This window comes from Antechinus flavipes, chromosome 2 (assembly GCF_016432865.1).
Source record: "Antechinus flavipes isolate AdamAnt ecotype Samford, QLD, Australia chromosome 2, AdamAnt_v2, whole genome shotgun sequence".
NCBI lineage: Eukaryota > Metazoa > Chordata > Mammalia > Dasyuromorphia > Dasyuridae > Antechinus > Antechinus flavipes.
Genome location: NC_067399.1, coordinates 549,342,872 through 549,368,160, shown reverse-complemented (window position 1 = coordinate 549,368,160; position 25,289 = coordinate 549,342,872). Strand labels below are relative to the sequence as shown.

The window sequence follows — 25,289 nt, the reverse complement described above, 5'->3', positions numbered from 1 at the left end:
CTTGTCTCCCAGTGGCTGGAAGAACAGCTTGACTGTTAAAACAGGGAAGTTCTAAACATTTAACCATCTGCAGCTATGTCAAGCTATCAATGTACATACCACTTTGGTGGCTAATCTCTTCATATAGAGAGTATACATTGTACTCTAAGCACACAATCCTCTAGAATAACCGACACACTTTATTCAAGAAGTATTCAAACAATTTTAAAGATATGGATAATTTTATTTCCATAAACATGATTTTTACAGTTTATTAAAGGTGTGAATAATCAATGTTTCTCCAAAGATCAGGGAAAAGTAAAAATAAATAACTTTTTTTCTTATCTTATCCATTTACTCTTCAGTCAGTTTGATATTTGAACTTCTAAGTCAAGGCATAACTCAGGATTTGAACAAAGATCATATTCAAAGTAATATTTTATATATGATTCTCTCATTATAAATTTTTTACAACTTTGATCAAGCTTGTTCGAGTTCTACAAGGACTCCACCACAGTCTTTAGGATGAAGAAAAATGACTGGTTTGCCATGTGCGCCTATTTTGGCCTCTTCACTCAGAATACGGATCTTCTTTTCTTTTAAATCTGTCACAGCTGCTTCTATATCATCCACCTTGTTAAAAAAAAAAAAGAAAAAATGTTCAAGCACATAAGAACATCCAATCACCAAATACTGATGCTGAAATGATCCTTAGGAGATCATCTAAATCAGTGGGGTCAGACTCAAATAGAAGCAAAGTCCATTAATGCATACATAAAGATCCCTGTGGGCCATGTATTTTCTTAGTTTTAAAATGTAACATTATATATGTTTTTATTCTATTTTTATTTTGTTAAATATTTCCCAATTAATTTTAATCTGGTTTGGGATACAACTGGTGCAGCTGCATGTTCTAAACTATATCCTCTATTTTCAGTAAATCATCTAAATCATCTAAAACCCATTAGAATGTTACTTTTAAAGATTTCCAGGGAAGGAGATTGCTGAATTTTCCTTTGTAAGCAACTGCAATATTTAAGAATTTTTATGGGTAAATTGTATGGATTGAACTAGATAGCCTCTAATGTCCTTATGTCTCTCAGTTTCTATGCAATTCTTTCCTGCTATCAAGGTGCCTCATCTCTCATACTAAAAAAGATAGGTTTTGACTGGAAAATCTTCATATGTTAATGCAAAGAAAGACTTTAGTTACCTAGTCACCAGGCCTGAATAAATCAATATGAATGGGTACTGAAAGAACTTGCAGCTGTGAATACTGAGCCACAATCAGTGATCTCTGAAAAATCTTATGAGAACAGGAGAGGTGTCACAGAACTGAGAAGTGCAAATGTCCCCTGTCCAAAAAGAGGGTGGAGTCATCAAACTATAAACCTATGACATTTACTTTAAAACCTAGCAAGAGAGTAAATTGTGGTATATGAACGTTATGGAATATTATTGTTCTGTAAGGAATGACCAGCAGGATGAATACAGAGAGGACTGGCGAGACTTACATGAACTGATGCTAAAGTGAAATGAGCAGAACCAGGAGATCATTATATACCTCAACAATGATACTGTTTGAGGATGTATTCTGATGGAAGTGGATCTCTTCAATAAAGAGAGCTAATTCAGCTTCAATTGATCAAGGATGGACAGAAGAGGCTACACCCAAAGAAAGAACACTGGGAAATGAATATAAACTGCTTGCATTTTTGTTTTTCTTCCTGGGTTATTTCTACCTTCTGAATCCAATTCTCCCTGTGCAACAAGAGAACTGTTTGGTTCTGCACACATATATTGTAACTAGGATATACTGTAACCTATTTAACATGTAAAGGACTGCTTGCCATCTGGGGGAGGGGGTGGAGGGAGGGAGGAGAAAAATCGGAACAGAAGTGAGTGCAAGGAATAATACTGTAAAAAATTACCCTGGCATGGGTTCTGTCAATAAAAAGTTATTAAAAATAAATAAATAAAGGACAGACCCAATAAGTGAATAAACAATAACCCATTCAACTTCCAAAAAAAATGAACATGTAGCAATTGTCTGGGGAATTACTCTTAGTAGGAGGTAGTATCCAATTCTTATGTGAAAATAATAATAAAAAGCCACTGGTGGAAAAATAAAAAAATAAAAATAAAAAATAAAACCTAGCAACATTCTTGAACATATTAAAAGTGATGAACTGTGAGTATTTAGAAAAGGAAGAATGCTTCGGAAAAGCCAGCATTATCTCTAGTTTCATTTATGGAGAGAAAGTCAATATCTGTATGTTCATTTCCTACAGAAGAATTTCCATTTGCTTTGGATAATGATTCCATACTTAGAATACCAAGATTTACATTAATTAAATTAATATTTATAAATTGTTTGAAAAGGGTGTGATTCTTAGAGCTATCTTTGCCTTTTTTTATTGTTCTGCCACATTCACTAAAGAAATAGAAGAGGATGGAGGACTATTTTGTATTTTATTTCCATGGCCTCTCATGGCTAAAGAATTCTAATGTGTTGGTAGATATGATCTAATGTTATATTAATAGGCAGGCAGGGTCCAAAATGAAGAAATGATAGTCTGGGCAGCTAGATGGCACTGTGGATAGAATTCTAGGTTTGGAATCAAGAAGATAAGTGTTCAAATTCAGTCAAAAACAGTAACAGGAAAAAAAATGAAACAATTTGGTAAAAATTACTGCTAAAAACTGGACAGATGTCTAGCCAAAATTAGGTTAGACTAACACCTCTTATCATATCCTAAGATAAGTTCTAAGTTAATATATTACCTAGGTATAAGAGGTCATATCACAGACAAATGGAGAGATACAAGAAAGAACTTAAATTTTAGAATTATGGATAGGGAAGAGTTGAAGATAAAATAGGCAAAATAAACACTCAAATTAAAATGTTCAATTTTGACTATATAAAACTTAAATGTTTTTGCATATGGGAATCTAATGTAGTTAAAATTAGAAGAGAAACTAGTAAAAGAAACAAAAGTCTTTGCAATTAAGTTTCTCTGATAAAAATATATCTACTTATATATTTTTACCAGAGAAACACACATATTTTTCTTTTATATATATCAATATTTATGTATATATCTATATCTATATATATCTTTTGGAGCATGGGGGCATTTGCACTTCTCAGTTCTGCGGTACCTCTCCTGTTCTCATAAGAGATATAAGAAATTGATTTAACTTCATAGGACTAAACCATTCCCCCAAAAAATAAATGTTCAAAGATACAAAGAGGAAGTTTTGAAAAGAAGAAATCCAACTTATCAACAACCAAGTTTTTAGAAAATTCCCCAATTTACTAATATTTAGAGAAATGAAAATGAACAACTCTGAGGTTCTACCTCATATTCACCAGACTGGCAAAACTGACAAAAAAGGAAAATCACAAATATTAAAGGAACTATGGGAAAACAAGCATAGTAATATATTGTTGACAGAGTTGTTAATTGATTTAGCCAGTCTAGAAAGCAATCTGGAACTATACCCCCAAAATTACAACAATGTGCATACCTTTTGACTCAGCTATATTATTACTATACCACTACTAGGCCTAATAACCCCCCAAAAAACAAAGAAAGAAAACAAAAGATCTTTATACACCTAAATAATTGAAGCAACACTTTTCATAGTAGCCAACTATGGAAACTAATGGGCCTCCTATTGACAAACAGTTAAAATAAATTATGAATATGATGACATATTAATGTACCATAAGAAATAATAAAATTGATAAATTTCAGAAGAAACTGGAAAGCCCCCTATGAAATAATACAGAGTGAAGTGAGTAGAACTAAAAAGACAATTTCTAAATAATCTATGTTATTGCATGTTGTAAGGGGAAACCCCCCCCCCAAATGGAAAGACTTTAGTATTCATCTCAATGCAATGATAAAGCCTAAGTCCAGAACACTAAAGGTGAAAGACAAACTTCCTACAAGAGAGGTGATGAACTTAAAAATGTAGAGGTAAGATAAATATTTTCAGGCATGATTAATGTGAGAATTTGTTTTGCTATACTCTGCAAGGTTATAAGAGTATTCCTTTCCTTCCCTCCCTTCTTCTCTCCCTTCTTTACTTCCTTTTTTCCTTTCTTTCTTTCTTTCTATCTTTCTTTTTTTTTTTTTTTTTTTTTTGAAAAAGAGCCATTTCAATTTAGGGATGATGTTGGAATTCAGATTGCAAAGGATTAAGAGAAAAGGAAAGAGAAAGTGGAGTTTTAAAAAGCTTTTTTTCTAGAAAGCTTTTTTCTTAGAAGTTTGACTCTGAATAGGAAAGATGATCATTTGATAGAATGGTAAAATCTAGTGAGGATGTTTTAAAGATGGGAGAAGACTTCAACATGTTGGTAGATAAGGAGGAAGGAACCTGGATAAGGGTGAAGATTAGAGGAGGGGGAAAAAAGGAAAAAGCAGAGAGGACGTATAAAGGAATAATCTGCTAGAAGAGAGAGTAAAGGGGCTTTAAAGGACTGTGTAAAGGGGTTAGCCTTGGTGAGACAAAGGCCCACTTCTTTATTAGAAAGAATAAAGAAGAAATGGGAGATGATATCAAGGAGCTATGAACTACAGAGAAGAGAAGAAGGAGATCACAGCAAATAGTTGCTATTTTATAAGAAAAGTTTGAGATAAGGTTCTTAGCAATGAGACTAGTGGAGGGAAGAAACAGCACAGAAGATTTAAGGAGAGAATAAGTTTTGAACAGTTGTCATGGGGAGGATAGAGAAAGATTAAAAGAACAAACTTGCTAATAGGGAGTAGCCAGTGAGATTATTCATATTCAATAAATGGTTCAATATAACCCTTAAATTTAAGTGGTGATCCTCTCATATGTCTATTTAAAATAAAATCTTAGTTATTTGCACCTTCAGGAAATAAATATAGGTAGATATTTTGAAGATGGTCAAGATTTTTCCAGAGAGTAAAATTCCTTACAATGATTTTAAATGGAAATATTTTGTAAACATTCTCCTTATGCCTTTATAAAAAAACTTCATTATTAATTTTAGTTATGTTATATTGTATACACTTCTCAATGGACTCCCAAACTGTGGTTTCTGAATTTTTGTATATTATAGGATCTGCTTTTAGTTTATTTTTTTTAATCCTCTTTTGATGTCATTCATGAATTCTCATTGCTTATCAGAGTTATTGAAACATACCTCAATTAGGACTCCCTAGACAGGTAGGCTGGATTCAATACTGGAAAGTTCTGCCAAAAAGAATCTCTATAGCTTATTATTCTCATTCACAAGTTTCCTCTGAGAATAGCAGAATCTGAATCATATCCCTTGAATATCTCTCCAATTCCCCGAAAGCATCAGGCTTCCAAAACAATAAACACAGAATAGGCATATGATAAAAACATAATAAAAGAAAATGAATCAACATTTGAGCCCTTCAAGGAAGAATTAGAATTTAAGTTCAAGATTAAGAAATGAAAGAGGCAAAAAAACATATATTATACTTATTTCAAAAAGATAGGAGGCACTGAATACAATGAATCTCTCTCTCTCTCTCTCTCTCTCTCTCTCACACACACACACACACACACACACACACACACACACACACACACATACACACACACACAAATTGAAGTCGATTATATATTAACAGACAAAAGTGGTTGGTTACTAATATGGAAGTAATTTCTAAATTTGCCTTCTTAGGTAGTCAAACCATGGACTAGCTATATTAAAGGTAAAAACATTAAATTAGAAGAAAGGATAAGCAAATTATATGTATGTAATCACAATAACTTTATTGAAGCTATTGTGAATAAAATATTGACTCTGAAAAATGAGGAACAGATAGTCATTGATTCTTATTTTTTATAGAATTTATTATAAAGTTGCTAGAATAAAAAAGACAACATAAACAACAAAACTAAACATTTTAGGGGCCTCCATGAAATGCTAAGGATCCAAGACAAAAGAGCCCCCAAATCATCTCATCCCCAAAACATCCTTTATCAAATATGAAACAGCTTTTGGATAAAAGGAGGAAAATTTACAGAGTTTAAATAAGTCCTTTACATTTTTATTAGTTATTCTTTAGAAATAGGAAAAAATATATAAAAAGTAAGAAGGTATAAAAAGGAGATCAAAAATGATGCAAGCTAAAAGGTTGATTACAAAGTAACCGTACACTAAAAAATAAGGTTAAGAGGGATGAGGAAAAAAAAATCTGTACTGACTAGATTGCAAGGGTTCTTTCTTTTATTTACATGTCCACATGAAAGGAAAGAGTAAAATAAAGTCAAGGGCATTTTATACCTTTTAAAAGATTAAACTTAAATGAAAGGCTCAAATCTCTTTCTAGTACTAACTAGGATCAACCTAACTGAAAAGGACCTAGCCAGCAGTAAATTTCATGTTGAGGCTACTCTAAAATGACAAAAGAAACAGGGAAGATTCAGAAGTGGCTAGCTGTGGTGAACTTTTTTTTTTCACATGAAAGGTATTACATCAAGGAGCTAAATCCAAGTCAATTATTAACAAGTAGTGGATGCATAGTGAAATAGATGACATATAAACGTGCAGTTTATCACTTAGAGAATAAATTCATTTCATTCATAAAGTTATTTCAATAAAGAGTTTTATTTACCGTATATACTCGAGTATAAGCCGACCCGAATATAAGCTGAGGCCCCTAATTTTAACCCAAAAATCTGGGAAAACTTATTATATCAGTAGGTTTAGGTAGCACACCGATGCCCACAGAGGAGGAGAGCGGGTGCCGGTATAAGTATGTAGAGCGGTTGCCAGCATTAGTATACAGTCCGGTTACCGACTGTGATACTACAGGAACAGCCGCATCACCGTAGCAACGTCCGGCCCTGTAGTATCACAGTCGGCACTTGCGCTGTATACTACACAGCAGGGGGGCATTCAAAGGGATATTTACACATGTTTTATCTAGTGACTCGAGTATAAGCCGAGGAGGGGATTTTCTGCCCAAAAATTGGGCAGAAAAACTCGGCTTATACTCGAGTATATACAGTATATCGAAAATCATAATTGGCCAGATTATCTCTCTCTCCCCCTCTTTATTTCTCTCTCTTTTCCTCTCTCTATTCCTCTCTCTTTCATCACTATCACAATCAAAGGTAGTAAAACCATATGCTATTCCTAAGTGTAGTAGAGGTATTCTGAGCGCTGATAAATTGGTGGTAGCTATGACAATTGCAGAAATAAAAGGGACTGTTTCACAGAAGTCTTAGATGAACTGATGAGTGTGACATGAGCAGACCCAGGAAAATGATTTATACTATAATAATACTATAAAGAAATATAGTTCTAGAAGATTTAAGAGCTCTGAATAATGCACTGACAAATCACAACTCCAGAGAACTGATGTTAAAATACTACTCATCAATGGCAAGGTTTGTGGATATTCTTATCCACACTACCTTCTAGCCTACTCTAAATTAAATGAAGCTGGATAGTATAATACTTAAAGGAACCTACTGTCATTAAACAGCAATAAACAATATTTTGGGGGAACAATCTTTTAGTCAGCTGTGCAACCATCTAGTAGTAGTATAATACAAAACACATACATATGATTGTTGCTAATTCCACATGGAATGGAATCAAAAGTTTTATTCAAAGCCTATGTATATTATATTGATATAACCACATGACATATAATTATAGGAAAAGGAAATTAATTTGGTTGGACACATCTTGTAAAATAAAATCATCCTATTGGGGGGCCATGTCTATTCTAGATTTTTGGAAATCAATTAATGAACTATTCTGTATTTTCTCAGAGACTGAAGGTAAGCTGGTTGAACTTTAATTGCTACAATCATTATTGTTCTTTTTTTAAAAGCTGTGTGGTATAATTATTGAATTCTAAACTCAGGACTTTTTGCCTTAAAAAGAATTTTCAAAAATAACCACAAATGTTATTAAAATAACGTCTGCAAAACTCCAAAAAGAACATATTACCACGATCTGATGTGAATAGTTTTACTTAAATTTTTTTAAACTTTAAAAATTTTGACACATTTACTTTTAAACTTTAAAAATTTTTAACCATTTCTTTCCTTGCTTTAGTTAATTTCCAACTCTACCATCATAAGTAATTATTTGGTCATAGTTTTTAAAAAAAAATTTTCCTTACAAAAAGAAGACACTTATAATCTTGTTTTTTTTAACTGATATAATTAAATCATATTTTCTTTGTTGCCTTTTTTATCTCTTGCAGTCTTTGTGTGTATTTATATGTTGTTTGCTTTCTTTCTTCAACTCGTTATGAGAAGATGTGATTTCTTTGTATTATTCTGATTTCTGTCTCTGATGTCTGAGTTTCTAGTTTAGCCAAATGGATTTCATGATGTTCTTTATGTAGCTATCATTTATTTTTGTACATATAATAAATGTTTGTGAGGCATTCAACTATCATAGATTCCTCACTTTCTTATAAACTATACTTTCACTCCTACTCATTGACTCTTTCCTGCTATTGCCCTAAGTTTCCTAAACTTAGCTGTCCTTAAATGTTTTCCTCTTCTCCTTTTTCTCAAAGAGATCCTAAATTCTTTCATCTTGTGTTCAATATACCAAGTTTTCAATTCATCTTTAAATAAATCTTCAACTAATTCTTTCTAATTAAAATGTTTATTACTTCACCTCCTGTGTAGTGATAGCACCTAGATATTCTGAGGACCTGTTTGGTGAGCTAATGTCCTAGATGAACTAATAATACTAGCTCCAGTGAAGCCTTTCTTTTTTTTTTTTCTTAAAACTTTTTATTTTCAAAACATATGCATGTATAATTTTTCAGTATTAGCCCTTGTAAAACCTTACGTTTCATTTTTTCTCCCCTTCCCCCCCACTCCCTCTCCTAAATGGTAAGTAACCCAATATATGTTAAACCTGGTAAAAATATATATTAAATCCAATATATGCATACATATTTATACAATTATCTTGTTGCACAAGAAAAATCAAATCAAAAAGGAAAAAAATGAGAAAATGAAATGCAAGCAAACAACAAAGAGTGAAAATGTTATGTTGTGATCATCATTCAGTTCCTACAGCCCTCTCTTTGAATGTAGATGGCTCTCTTCATCAGAAGATCACTGGAATTGGCCTGAATCATCTCATTGTTGTCTGCATCTATCAGAATTGATCATTGCATAATCTTGGGACCATGTACAATGATTTCCTAATTCTGTTCACTTCATTTAGCATCAGTTCTCTTCAAGTCTCTTCAGGCTTCTCTGAAGTCATCCTGGTGATTATTCTTATAGAACAATAATACTCCATAACATTCATATACCATAACTTATTCAGCCATTTTCCAACTGTTGGGCATCCACTCAATTTCCAGTTTCTTGCCACTACAAAAAGGGCTGCCACAAACATTTTTGCATATGTGGGTTCTTTCCCCCTTTTTTATGGTCTCTTTGGATACAGGCCCAGTAGACACATTCGATCAAATGATACACATAGTTTGATAGCCCTTTGGGCATAGTTCCATATTGCTCTCTATAATGGTTGAATCAGTTCACAACTCCACCAAGAATGTATTAGTGTCCTAGTTTTCCCACATCCCCTCCAACATTCATCATTATCTTTTTCTGTCACCTCAGCCAATCTCAGAGGTGTGTAGTATGGTACCTCAGAGTTGTCTTAATTTCCATTTCTCTGATCAATAGTGATTTAGATTTTTGTGTGACTAGAAATGGTTTTAATTTCTTCATCTGAAAATTGTCTGTTCATTTTCTTTGAGCAATTATCAGTTGGAGAATGACTTGAATTTTTATAAAATTGAGTCAATTCTCTATATATTTTAGAAATGAAGCCTTTATCAGAACCTTTGAATGTAAAAATGTTTTTCCAATTTATTGCTTCCCTTCTAATCTTGTCTGCATTAGTTTTGTTTGTACAAAAACTTTTCAACTTAATATAATCAAAATTATCTATTTGTATTCAATAATTTGGCCACAAATTCCTTCCTTCTCCACAAATCTAAAAGGTAAACTATCCTTTGTTCTTCTAATTTGTTTGTAATATCACTCCTTATGTCTAAATCATGAATCCATTTCAACCTTATCTTGTTATATGGTATAAGGTGTGGGTCAATGCCTAGTTTCTGCCATACTCGTTTCCAATTTTCCCAGAAGTTTTTGTCAAATAGTGAGTTTTTATCCCAAAAGCTGGGGTCTTTAGGTTTGTCAAACACTAGATTACTATAATCATTGACTATTTTGTCCGTGAACCTAACCTATTTCACTGATCAACTATTCTTTCTTAGCCAATACTAAATAGTTTTGATGACTGCTGCTTTGTAATATAGTTTTAGAACTGGCACAGCTAGGACTTCATTTGCAATTTTTTCATTAATTCCCTTGAAATTCTTGGCCTTTTGTTCTTCAAATGAACTTTGTTATTTTTTTTCAAGATCTCTAAAATAATTTCTTGGGAGTTTGATTGATATGGCACTAAATAAGTAGATTAATTTAAGTAGTATTGTCATTTTTATTATATTTGCTTGGCTTATCCATGAGCTCTTGATATTTTTCCAATTGATTATTAGATCTGACTTTACTTGTGTGGAAAGTGTTTTGTAGTTGTTGAACACTTTCTTTTTAAAATATTAACAAAATGAATTTAATAACATGAAATTTTGTTGGATATTAGCATCAAGTTCATTAACTTCTATTTTCAAGTCAGTCAGTCAGTAAGCTTTTATTAAGTATCTACTATGTCATAGGCATTGTGGTTAAAAACTGGGGATTTTTTTAAAATGCAAAAAAAAAGTCTCTACCCTCAAGGAATTCACAATCTCATTGGATAGACAATAAGCAAGCAAATACATACAAACAAATAATATACAGGATAAAGAGGATATTATTAAGAGAAAGAAAGCCCTAGAACTGAGAAGAGTTGGGAAAGGCTCCCTAGAGAAGATGGGAAGTTTTTTATGGAAGCCAAGACGTGGAGATGAGGATAGAAACTACCTTTTCCTCACTGCTGCGTATTGAAACATTTGTCAATAACCAGTTGCTAAAAACTTTTATTTCTCATCATCCCTCCAATTGTTGATCTGTGATCACAACTTCAAGTTCTTGGGATGTGACTCATCTGGGCTTGTAGACTTAAATTTATTTAAAATTGACAGGGGTATCTCTACTATCTTGGACTTGAATTATTTCTTTACTGTGTTCCTTTTATCTTTTACAATTTGAAGAACATGATTCTTCATGGGAAACAAAGACTTGCACAGAACTTGAGGACCTTTGCTTTCTGCCACTGAGTCTATCACGTTTTACTTATTGCTGTTTGAAAAAGCATTTTCCAAATAGAATATAATTTATAAAAATCTTTTTTCTTCTTCTTAGCTATTTTTGATGGATATTCGTTTAACTACCTTAAGAATACACTCAGCCTAGATATTCTCAAAAGTTTATGTAATTCTTTTATGTTAGTCTTAGGTACCCTTCTGTCATCTTTTGTAGAAGTCTTTTTGGGTTTCTTTGTTGACAGTCAAAAGAAAATTTATTATTCTTCAATGAGATAACTTATGATTATATAGTCAGTATTTTAATTGTATTACCACTTTTCTTTTAAGTTATATTCACTTTTATATTCTCTGAACATGGTACCATACAGATCTACACTTTTTAAATGTTTTCCTAAATCCTAAAATAATATCCTAACTATCTTCTGCATTCTCTCCCCTCCAGATTACAAGCTACAAAATTATATTGCTACAAAATTATGTTATCTATTTGTTTCCAAGGCTCCTATCACCTATACATCAAACCAATTCTTCCTTGGTCATCAGAATTAAGTCCTAAATAGCAGTTTCTCTCTTTACCTTCTAAAAGCCTAAGTTAATGACAAGACTAGTCAAGAATTTAAAAGCTGTTATAGACTTAGCATAATGAAATTGTCTGTAGGTATTAATTGATACTTTTAAAACATTTTCTAAGTATAGTAATGCCTCAGGAATCTGGATACCAGAATTTGGAACCTCAAATATTCAAAATAGTACTAAACTCAGAAGGGGAGGAAAGAGAGGAAAGAAGGTAGGAAAGGACCCTGAGGAAGGTCTTAAATTGAAGGAAAGAGTACAAGGCAGGACGAATGAATAAAGCTTAAGATAACCTCAACAAAGGCCCAAAGTTGATACGTGGAAAAATTAGTTTGAGGAAGAGTGAATAGTTCAATGTAATTAAAGAATAGGGTATTTGAAGGGAAGCAGTGTAAGAGAACGTTTAAAAGGAAGCCAAAAGCCAAATTGTAATGGGTCTAAAATGCTAAAGCTAAGGAATTTTTATTTCCGTAGAAAACTGGCAGCTTTTGAAAATTTTTTGGAAAAAAATCAAAGCTGTGCTAAATGAAAGTGATGGGCAAGATGTTTAGGAATAGGCTAAAGGTTGAAGATCTATTAGCGCTTATGACAATCATCATCAAGACATAACAAGAGCCTCAAATAAACAAATTGGGCTGGTGAAGTTTGTTTTTTCCTGATGGGTAGCTCTGGCATTTCAAAGCAACTATGGTAATAGAAGGCTAAATACATCTAGTTAAAAAATCACTAAGTCATGAAGCCAAAAAGAAATTCAAGGCTTTTTCAGGAAAATAATTTCTGAATATTCCAGTTATACAGTGTTAATGGAATTGTTATATTGAAGCAGATAACTTCAGCGACAATCAGTTAAATATTTATTAAGCACCTCCTATGTGCCAAGGTTTTGCTAGGAACTGGGAATACAAAGAAAACTAAAAGACAATCTCTGCTCCCAAAGAGCTCAAAACTTAATAGAAGAAACAATGAGCAAATAATTATGTACAAACAAGGTATAAACTAGATTTATTTGGAAAACAATTAAAAGAGAAAAAGCATTAGAACTAAATGGAATTGGAAAGGCATTCACATACACACATATATGTTTACATATTATATATATATACACACATGTATGTATATATATATATGAGTGTGCGTGTGTATTATTATACTAATAAAAATTCAAAATTATGAGATAAAGATAAAATAAAGCAATTAAAGCAAATAAAAGTGAGGAAGCACAAATAAAGGGAGAGAGTATTCTAGGCATAAAGTACTGCCAGTGAAAATGCCCAGGAGATGCTAAGTGGAGGAACATTAAGATGTGTATGTTTCTGAATTGCAGGGTATAAACAATGGGGTGGGAAGTGGGAGGCAGAGCAGAAGAGTAAAAGGGATAAGATGTTGGAAGGAAAAAAGTCATAAAGGGCTTTGAACACCAAACAAAAGTTATAGGCAACTGTAGAAAATTGAGATAGAAGACAATTAAATGACTTGCTCAAGGTCACACACTAATAAGTATGTGAGACTGGAAGTGAATTCAGAAGTCTTCCTGAATCCAGGCCCAGTACTCTATCTACTGAACCAACTCACTGCCTCTGATAGTGAGTTAATTGGGGAGGCATAAAACAATTCTGAAGCACGAATGTGTAACATGCTTTTAGGATTTTGTTTCAACAACACATGTAAAGGAGAGAAGGCAGTGGATGGTAAATAAGACTATCCAACGTTAAGAAGCTTGACAGGGCATGGTCAACAATATGAAAAGGGGGCAAAGGGCAAAATAGATGAGTTCAGTGTAGAACTGAACTAGTTTACTGTATCAAGAAAGGGAAAAGAGGAAAATTTAGCAAGTAGAAGGGTGATAGCCTAGAACAACAACAACAACAACAACAACAACAACAACAAAAAAAAAGATTGAGGGATTGAATGTTAAGATCATTTCAAAACTGCATGCTTATCCAAAAACAGCAAAGCTAATCTATTTCTAGATTTAATATTTATTAAACACATAGTTATTAATCATCTGTTATATGATAGATACCAGAGTTACAAAAAGAAAAAAGTCATAGTTTCTGCCTCCCAAGAGTAAAATGCATCCTAAAGAAATTGGCTTATTTTCTTGAAATAGTTTTATGTTCCTATTTGCCAATGATATTTTTCAATATAATCAGTGAATTGATAGGAAAAAAAAGGTTAGGAAAAGTGAGATCTATGCTCAACTTTGCTTCTAATTCATGTGATCTATTGATCTATTGAATACTTACATGTTCTCTACCTCAATTTCTCTATTTGCAAAATGAGGAAATTTATCTTTTCCCTCTCAGGAATGAATATCTTTCATTATTTTTGAGGTATTTGTTTAATGCTTCATAATAGTAACTAAAGGAAGTGGTTCTAAATTTTATTATTTTCTTTCTTCATCCCAATACATTGTTTTGCACATGCTATAAAGTGAGAACATTTTGGAAATCACCTTCCTTGACCATTAAAAATCTATAGATATCTCCTTTATTACTCCCTTGACAGGATCTCAGAGAGACATAATATAGTGAATCGTGTTTTAGTAACCCTCTAGAGGTTATAAATTCATTGAGTTATTTCAAGAAAACACTATACATACAAGAAATTTGAAGTCCTAAAGACAGAATGAATTAAATGGAAAATAGCTAGAGCTTATTTCTAGATACTTTAGTCATTCAATTAACTTTTTAACATCTCCATGACATATAAATTCCTCTGCCTTACTCACAAGAGTATTAAAAGACTTAATTAATGATTGTAATGAGTTTTGAACTCCTGGGATGTGCTACTAATACAATTTAAAAGTTTCTTCACTCATCTATTGACCTTAATCTTGATCTGAAATTCTTTTTCTAAGTTAGATGTAGCACTCTATGGAAGTCTTGTCATCTTTTATAGCTTTTAGTTTTACATGAGAAGTTTTCAATTCATATTTATGTTGAGTGAATATCTAAATTAATAAAATAAGTTTTAATTGCATTTGCACCCAGTGATAAGTTACCATAGCAACTAAAAATTGGGGGATTCTGTCTAAACCCTCAATAGTATTTCTGAGTGCTATTTATTCATTCTAATCCACTAATTGCTTTCAAGATTGTTGCACCAAGACATACAGAGAATGGTTGCTAAAGTTTTAATACCAGGTGATTAACAAATCTGAAGCATGATTAAAATATTCTAGTTGTGATAGAAAAAAGATAGGGAATAAAAAGAACTTGAAGAATCAGTTTCCCCTTAAATAAAGAATATTTTAATGGAATTGGCTTTACAAAGAGAAAAGTGCTTTTGGACTTTTGCTAAAACTGATATCACTATCTGAACTGTTTCCCTTCCCTCCTCAAACCTTCCAGAATGACTCTCTAACTACCCTCCAGGTCAGGATCTTAGCTTCCAATTTCTTAAGAAAACAAAGGCCATTTGCTATAAACTCTGTTTTCTCCCCTCCTCCACATCTCACAATTCTATAATATCATCCTCTAATCTTCCTTCCCCTACTCTAGTCTCTGATGAAGAGTGGCTCTTATCTTTGCTAAGGTCAACCCTTTAATCCCCATATTTTCTAGCAAATTGTTCCCACAATGATGCCTTCATTGTCCCTAATCTTCTATCCCTCCCAATCTACCAGTTCCTTCTAGGTACTTACAAATATACCCATCTTACCTTTCCTTAAAACAAAAACAGGCACATTTTAGTTAGACTTCATTTTTCAGGACCTCAAGAACAAAGTAAAATAAAATGTTATATATGAATGCTGTATTCCCTCCTCACTTTGTCTATATAGGGTTCCTAATTTCATTTCTTCAAAGCTCAGCTCTATTTCTACCTTCTACATGAAACCCACCCTAATTCCCTTAGATGCTAATATCATTTCCCCACTTATATTGTATGTATTCTGTATCTCTCTCATATGTACTAACTAATAAATGTCTCCTATAGCTAAACTATAAGCTCTTTAAAGGAAGAAATTATTTCATCTTTCTTTTTGTATGTCCAAAATCTAACACGGTTTCTGATATAGAGTAGTCACTTTACAAATGTTTATTGATTGATTTATTCAATTGTCTAGATAAATCTTTTAAAATAACTAATTATATAAGCTAGGCTCTATTCTCACTTTAAAATTAGTTTTCACATAACTGGAGGCAAAAAGTAGCAGAATACCGTTCTAAGCAATGTGAATTTGAAGTTTTTTCAGTCACATCTTTTTTATTTAGAGGTTACTTATTAACAAAGATTAGGTATGTAGAAGGCAGCTCAAATCCAGAAAGTAATCAAAAAAGTTCCCTTGGGGGCCAAAATATACTTCACAAAGTCCATGTACTTCATGAATTCTTTGCTCTTCTTCCAGAACCAAATTAGTCCTATTTGAAATGAAATTCAAACATACTTGGCATTCTGTTTTCCTATGCTAATGCAAGTAAATTTCATTTTTTGATAACCTCAATTATAGGAGATTGGAATAAGCACATTAGTCATGGCAAATCAATGAATGACTGACAATTAATGAAAAAAATTATTAAGTGCTTATTCTGTGTTTGTTACTGAGCACTGAAAATACGAATTGCAAAGCAAAAAAAGTCTCTTCTTAAGAAACTCATATTCTAATTAAGGGAATCAACACAAATTACTGCTTCATAATCTATTTTAGTCATGTGAGACTTCTTGTGAACCCATTTAGGATTTTCTTGGCAAAGAGATGAGAAGGGTTTGCCATTTCCTTCTCCATATTATTTTACAAATGAGGAAACTGAGACAAATGGGGTTAAATGATTTGCACAAGGTTACATAGCTACGAAGTTTCTGAAGTCAGACATGAATTCAGGAAGATGAGTCTTCCTGACTCCAGACCCAGCACTCTCTCCACTGAGCCACCCAGATACACTATTGTTGCAGGGTAGATATAAGTACCTGGTAATTTTTTAAGATACACTGGCAGATCAGAAGATAATAACCAGGAGGTCTGGAGGCCAGTGTAGACAATAAGACCAAATTTGGTAGAGATGCTAGAGGCAAATAAGATGCAAGTTTCTAGAAGTGATAGCTGACAATAAATAAGTCAGCCTAAGAAGTCTGGCATTGCTTTCTGTATTAATAATAAAAGAGTTATCTTCAGTGACCAATCTTCATCTTTTTAGGCTTCATTGGTTTTGAAATTTTTGAATATAACTCTACAATCCATTCCAAGAAACACCTGAATTACAAGAGTCATCCATGAATAAACCCAAGACTATTTTGGATTTTAATTGACCTATATTCATATACAGCATTTTATTTTACTTTATTCTTGAGGTCCTGAAAAATGAAGTCTAACTAAAATGTGCCTTTGTCCTTTACCTTAAAAGTCAAGTCTTATCTAAATATAAATAGGACATTCTGTAGTTCAAGGATTTAGAGCAAATATATTCTTCCTAAAAGACTCAAGTTTTTTTTTTGGGGGGGGACATTGTTATCAAACACAAATGTTAAAAATCATACAAACCCTTAGGAGAAGAAATGACTCCCAAAATATAGACCTATATAGATTTAAAGAACAGTCAGTTGGATTTCCTTAGAAAATGCTGGAAATATTTTAGTATTTTCTCTTTTTATTTCTTGAGGACAGACTCCTTGTATAATGTTTTGGGAATATTACAAATACAAGATATGGAGATCTTTAATAAAGTTTTTTAAATGACATCAATAGTCTTAAAAAGTCAAAGTTAATTGTGGGGAAAAAATTATTTAAAATATTAGGTAAGCAATCACAATACCTCAATGCAGATATGATGCATTCCTCCAGTCTTATTTTTCTTCAGAAAACTTTCAATTGGACTTAGGTTTCCCAGTGGATGTAGTAATTCAAGCTTGGTATTTCCAAGTTCCACAAAAACAACAGAGACACCATGTTCAGGAACAGGGACCACTTCACTTACCTGGGCCCCTAGAATATTTTTATAAAAAGACCTGGCGAGAGTCAAGTCAGGTACTGCAATTGCTACATGATTTAATCGACCTAGATTCCACAAGGTTTCTGGAACATTTTGAGACAAAGTTCTTACTGTTGAAGTGAAAGTTTGGAGTCGGTAGAAAGCCCCTGTAAAATTGAAGGACAAGGTACAATTAATTTGAAATCAATGTACATCTTCTTTACTTTTAATAAAAATCTAAATACGCCTATTCTACTGTATTATTATTATCTTTTAACAGGGTAATATTGCTACTTAGAAATAGAAAATAAGAGCAAATGCTTTTATCTTTTCCCATATTTTTCTGAAATTATGAAATAAATTCAGAAAGGAAAATGAAGAGTTCCTAGCATGACTTCTTAGCTTTGTCCATTACAAATAATGATTATTGTAACAGAAAAATTACTTTTAAGCTTCACTTAATATGAGTAAAAAGATATTTTATAATCATTTATACTGATTGATGGAATTTAAAAGACAATCATATATTTAATAGTATTTTGGTCACTCAATAATCCTACTCTAATGCCTCATTAAAGTATGGAGTTAACCCTGGGTTGGAATGGACCTATGATTTCAATATAGGAAACTCCCAGAAAATGAATTCCTCCTACTAATGAAGACCAGTATTAGCTCTACAATTTACAGTTTTAGAGTTACCTGGAGTCTTGAGAAGTTAAGTGATTTGCCCAAGATAGAAAAGCTAGTATGGTTTGAGGGAATTGGGGAAACTAGTTGGTAACTAGGCTTATAATCTTCATGAGTTTAAATATAGTCTCAGAAACTTACTAGCTGTATACAATCCTGGGCAAGTCATTTAACCCAATTTGCCTCAGCTCTTCTTCTGTAAAATGAACTAGAGAAAGAAATGGCAAACCACTCTGGTAATCGCCAAGAAAACCCCAAATGGAGTTACAGAGTCAAATATGAATAAAATGATTTAACAAAAACAACATAAATTTAGGGAATTAAAATATCAAGTAGTGGTGGAAATTGAGAGAACCACACTGACTCCATCTTGTGACTCAATTCTGGATCTAATTCTTTCTATTTAATTATGAGTCTAGTCTAATTTCTGTCTTGTGATAAAACTTTATTCAAAATTGTGAGAAAATCTTATTTCATTGTTTGAATTTATCCTTGCATGGATAGGAAGCTGGACTACTTCTCCTTCTTGCTTAATGACCTTTAACTAAGGGTGAGGTTACTGACAAGGACCTCAGTCAAATCCAAAGAGTGATGCAAGGAGTTTTGTCATAATTATATATCTTAAGCAAGCCATATGCCTTATCTGAAAATTGGCCCCATCCTGGTCAGTTATTGTTTCTCTGGATAAGACACCTCTTTTCCTTATTTAAGGGAATTGTACCTGTTCACTCTCCCCATTCCCATCTTGGAAAGTCCCTAATCTTTCCACCAATTAGAAATGAAATTAGATTACCTAATTTTGCGCTTGTTAAATGTTTTCTTTTAATTAATTTGTCTTATTCAATTAATTGTATTTAATGCATAAAAATTTGTCTCCCCCTATATTCAGAGTCCAGCGACAAAGCTGAGGAAGCCTGGTCCTGATTTCTTATGCAGTTGGCACGAATTGCTTAATAAATCAATACGCTCAGAAGCTTGAATTTTTGTTTCCTCAGAAGTTTCATCTTTCATTTGTTATATTATCCAAGAAAGGACAAGAACCCAGATTATTTCTGATTGAAACTAACTCTCTATCCATTATGCCACACTGCATGCCAATATAGTTTGCTGAAGGCAACTAGAATCCAAACTCTGCCTGATCCTAGCAAACTGGAAAGGTTTTCAGTATGGCTCAGGGATTCTCTGTTATTGAAGGAGTAGCCCAGTGAAATTCAGAAACACTAAATACCAAGTTGGCTGCAATGTGATCTGACAATCAAGCTAATTCGTGTAGACTATCTGCTAAATTGTGGATGATCTCTATAGGTGAAGGAAATAGTCTCACCAACAAAATTACCAATCCTTAAAGTTTACCACATTTCAACAATAGGTAATAAGATACAGATCAAGAAGAGTGAAGGATACGATCTAATCAGTTAAATTTAAACATAATCATATATTTCAAAATGATCTCCTTCCCTAAAAAACAATTTTACTTTTCTCAAATTCTATAGTTAAATTTATTAAAAGTGAATATTTTTCAGCAATACAAAAAAATCTGTTCCATCCATATAAAATTAAATTGGAAAAATAGTGGATTAAGAAGAAAAATAAAATTTAAACTGAAGATCATAAGAAACACTAAGACTACTACTCATCAGCATTTCCTCTAAGGTAGCAAATATTATTTTTGTTCCATTCCCACCCCTCCTATTAACGGATAAAGGATAGAAATGTTTAGCTAGCTGTGAGACAATTGAATATCAACCTCTGAGATAATTTTTACATGTTTAATGATCAAAAGAGGCTTTTGAGACAGATTTAGAGCTGGAAGAGACTATATACATATACATGCATATAAAAATATTTATGTACTTAGATATGTATTAGTCAATATTTCAGGTGGGGAAAAAAAACAATCCCAGAAAGATTGTGATACTCCAAAGATCACAGAGCTGGTATTCAAAATCCAGTTCTCTCACTTCAAATTTAATACCCTTTCTATGTTTCTGAAACACTTCCTTAGTTACTTGTTACTGCAGTACATTGTTCTTCAAATATCAAGTTAAAAAAACTTTTTAATATTCATTATCATGTAAATAAACAATCTAAAATTATAATTATGGTAGTATAAGGTTCAAGTATAATCTAGATTATAAAACTTCAATATGTTAAAGCATAAAATTTAGCATGAGAAAAAACTTAACACTGAACTGTTGCTGGCTCCTAAAGGAAAAAACCCTTTGACAATATACAATGTTATTTATCCATTGGAGAAAGCAAGACTACTTTCTGGCAAAATTTCAGGTCATGGAGAATTTTAAGGGCCCCAGGGTTAAATTGTTTTCTTTTATTAACATTGTACAATGGAACTCTGAGCTAAAAAGCACTAAAACAGAATGGAGTCTTTCTTACATCCCAAATTATGTTCTTTAATTACTGAATTACCCAAAAGGGGATCATAATAGTCTTCATGTGGAGAGCACAAAACACATCCAGTTCCAAAGGACAATGGCCTGATGAAACCCTGGTGTACTGGAGTTTTAAAGTCAGTCTTATAAATAGTTGGCATATCCATTCAGGCTGATATTTTCTACCACATTATTCTGGGGAAGAGCATGAGCTCTAACATTATCTAAGGAATGGTAAAATTGTAAGCTAGCATGAGCCAGAGGATTAGATAATGTGCAGTATTATTTGTAATGGCTACAAAATTGGCTCATGGGGGCAATGGACTGGCAAAAGTTCTTTTTTTAACTTCAAAGTCTCCAAAATTGTTCTTAATACTGCTTTGGATAGTTCAATGTATCTCCCCAGTTGCCTAGCCTCTTCATTTAATGTTAGTCACTAAGTGATACTAAAAATCTAATTTGTGCACCACTAGATTTCACATCATTATAATATATACATTATTGAAGTAATTCTAAAGAATGTCTTTCTTTTAATTCCCAAATTGTTATGCATTGATGTTTGAACTTTGCCACATACTTAATGATGTCCTAACTACTATGAGTTTTGTGTATGAAAGGCAGCATGGTGAAGTGAACCTGGTGCTGGACCTATCTCAAAGTATAAATTCTGTGCTTGGAACCATAAATTAGTCAGACCAACAATTAGCTGTGATTAGCAGGAGTCAAGACTAGGATTTTTAATTAGTTTAAGGGAATGAACAAGAAAAAAAGACAATTCTGGAATAGGAGACAGAGTTGGAAGAAATGAGGGATACTACATAGATGGCAGCAAGACACTGAGCTTTTGGAGAAGGAAGAATAGGCAAAAGGTAGGAAAAGGGTTCAAAGAAGGAAGTCAAGACATACTTTGCAGTTTTATTTAATGCTATAACAATAGTTCCTATACTACTGAAATTAACTGGTATGATGCCTGTGAATGCCAATGCCCGAGGTAAGATTTAAGACTAATCTAGAAGATTGCCAGTCTCAGCCTAGGTTGGCTCAGGTCTCCACTTCCTCTCAGTATTTTTCTGTCAAACCAATAGTTGCTTATGTACTTGGAAAGGTTTAAAAAAAAGGGGGGGGGGAGGAAGGAAAAAGAAGAAATGCAAAATCATTTATTCCACAAATAATTATTTTTATTTCTAAAGCATTTTCCTGAATGCGAATGAAATATATACAAAGACCACCTAAGATATAGTTACTACAAAAAGCTTCTATTTACCCAAAATAAAGAGATTCACAATAATTTGGGAATTCAGAAGAAGAACCACTTAGCTGAGGAGAGTAAAGACATTTTCACAGAGCATGGTATCTGAGTTAGGTATTGAAAGATAGGTAGCATTAACATGTGTGGAGCTGGCAGAGAAGGACATTTTAGAGAACAAGTGTGAGCAAAAACATGAAAAATGGGGAAAAACTCAAGCAGTGTTAAGCCAGTTGGCTGAAGTCTGGTGAAGAGAAAAGAAAAACCTGTGTATTGACTGCACTTCCATTCCTTTCATGAACTGGACTGCAGAGAAAAGTATTCCTCTGCAAAATGGCTTTTGACCTTATTATCCATCTTATATTGCTCTCTTCTAAAGCTAAATATGATCCTTTACCAGCCAAACTGGATGGTCCTTTCTCAATCTTCAATCTTGTTTTCTCTTTAGCATTTGATATTCCTATCTTCTCTTTTGGTTCTCCTCCTGTCTGATCACCCCCACCTTTCCTTTGAGGGACTATCATCCATATCACATCCTCTAATTGTAGGAGTATCCAAAGGCTTGGTCCTGAGGCCTTCTGATTTCTCTCTGTAGTCTCTCCCTTGGTGTTATTTTCAGATTCCATAAATTCAAATATCATCTCTGCAGGTGACTCTCAGATGGATCTGAGATCAAAGCCCTGATGCCTGGAGTTTCAGTCTCAAATCACCAACTGCCTATTGTCCATTTTGAACTAGAGCAAACTCAATTATATTCATTATCTTTCCAAATATCTCCCCTTTTTCCAAACTTCCTTATTATTGTTGAGAGTATAATCATCCTTCCAATGACCCAGATTTATAATTAGGGTGTCATCTTGGACACCTAACTCTCCCTTGCCCCATCTCCCCAATCAATTCTAAATTTTGGAATTGCTATCCATACAGCTTATGAATGTAAATCCTTCTATTTAGGATCTAGTTCAGATATTCATTTCCTTTTCCCTGGACTCTTACCATACCTTAATTGATCTCTCCTCACTCCAATCCATTTTATACACAGTATCAAAGGGCAGATTTGATCCTGTTAGTACTTTACTCAACAAATTCAATGTCTCTCCATTATAAATTACTCTGCTTGGCAGAAGTGTTTTACCATCAAGCCCCTTTCCATCTCTCCAATTTCTTTGAATAGCACTCCATTTCAGATAATCAACAATCCAACCATAGTTTCCTTGCTATTACTCACATATTTCCTCTAATGTCTCTGTGATTTGCATTTAATGTTCCTCAGGCTCTCCCTTGATATACCCATCTTCTGGTACCACTAGCTGCCTTCAAGACTTAGCTTAAGAACCATTTTCTGCATTCTGTTCCCTCTGGCTGCTTATGCCTTTCCATTCAAGGTTGTCCTGTATCTGCTTTATTTGTGTTTAATATATACAACTCTTTCTTTCCAGTGTAAGCTACTTAAGAGCTATGATTGGTTTGTTTGTTATTGTATTTCAGCTACTACCACAATTCTAGAGTATTTAAAAACTTCTGGATTGACAGGGAGGTAGGGCAAAGTCACATACCTCCCCACCCCCAATCCATTCCACTTTGAATGTCAAGGCATGCCCTTTATTTAGAAAGTAACGAATGCCTTTGAAGAAGAGCTGCTTTAGGAAGATTAATTGGGCAATGACTGGTAGAACCACTTGGAAATGGAGACAGAACATAAATCAGGAGGCAGTTATTAAACTGTGAATAGCTTGAGAACAGGGACTGTTCTTTGCTTTTCTTTTTTATTCCAAGTCCTTAGCACAGTTGGCCAATAGATAAAATGCCAGGTCTGGATTATGAGTTCAAATCTAGCCTCGGACACTTAATAGCTACGAGGCTCTGGGCAAATCTACTTAACCCTGTTTGCCTCAATTTCCTCATCTGTAAAATGGGGGTAACAGTAGCATCTTATCTTTTAGAATTGTGATGAGAATCAGATGAGATAATAATTGTAAAGAGTTTAGCATAGTATCTGGTACATGGTAAATGATATATGAATGTTAAGTTACTGTTATTAAGTTACTGATGTTCACCATCATTATGGGACACAACTATAAGCCATAATAGATGTTATATAAGTTTTGGATCAGATTTCTTTTACTACTTTATGGCATATCAGCTAAAACTGATTGTTTATTTTATTGAAATTAAGAAAAGAGTCATTCTTTAAAAAAAAAAAAAATTAGATTGAAAGAACACACTGAGTGCCTTCTTAAATGACCTTTCCCCAATTTACTTAATTTCCACTGCCCTCGGGGGATGGTAGGCTGGCACATGTGGCATTTACTTTTTTGGTCACCTCCACAGCAAGGGCTATCTTGTCCTAGCAAGGAGTTTTGAATCCAGGAAGGGAGGCTTTGTCCCCAAATGGTTTTATCTCCCAACCCTTCGTCCCACAAAAAAGAAAAAATCCCAGCTCAATCCACATTGGCTGAAAACTAATTTTAAAATGTTTTGGGAGGGGAGTCACAGGTCTTCGGTTCGAATCTAGCCTTTTTAACATTTGCAATATATGTGACCTTGGTCTTCTCACCCTTTTTGAGCCTCAGTTTCCTCATCTGTAAAATGGGGAAGATTGGACGATTCTCTAAAGTCTCTTCCAACTCGAAACCTTTTCCTTCACCCCCGTCCACTTTGCTAAAAGACCTTTTAAGTGTAACCGGCTCCCCGCCCAGAAGCCGATGCAGTTCTCCACAGGATCTGACCGGACCGCCCTCCCCGCGCCCGCCCTGGAGTTTTCACACCAGCCCAAGAAGTATTCACCTGCAGCCCCAGCCGCAGCTGACAACCGCCAGACCACCTTCCGCACATGCGCCATCTTCCGAGGCGGTTACTTTGGTAGGTGAGTGGAGGAGGCGGTGGCTCGCATGCAGCCACCGGATTGGGACAGAGGGACGTGCCTTAGGAGACCGAGCAAGACCGAAAGGAGTTGAGAGGCGTGCCTTAGGAGCGAGTGAGACTGTTGCGATTGGTCGAGCGACTAGGAGGAGGCAGGCCCTGTTGTCTGAGATAGGTCGAGCTACTGCTTCGGCTTTCAACTCTAACTTTATTGACAATCTCTCCCGGAACAAAGTTCAAAATATATTGAATGAACGTCCCACGTTTAAGATAGGATTTTTCTAATACTTAAAGACGCTCCACGCAGGCTTATAAGTAGTAGTGGCCCTTCTCTCGACCCGTTTCTCTAAAAGACTCCCCTCAG

At 33.8% G+C, this 25,289-nt stretch overlaps 1 protein-coding gene across 1 annotated transcript; it reads right to left on the bottom strand.

Annotated features, from left to right (window-relative positions):
- Nucleotides 1–202: 202 nt before the first annotated feature.
- On the bottom strand, nucleotides 203–25,233 carry MCEE (methylmalonyl-CoA epimerase). The gene is made up of 3 exons (XM_051980951.1): nucleotides 24,851–25,233; nucleotides 17,585–17,907; nucleotides 203–612 (listed from the first exon to the last, which is right to left on the bottom strand). Exons 1-3 carry the CDS (start codon nucleotides 24,903–24,905, stop codon nucleotides 460–462), a joined length of 531 nt encoding a protein of 176 aa, XP_051836911.1. The 5' UTR covers nucleotides 24,906–25,233; the 3' UTR covers nucleotides 203–459.
- Nucleotides 25,234–25,289: the final 56 nt, after the last annotated feature.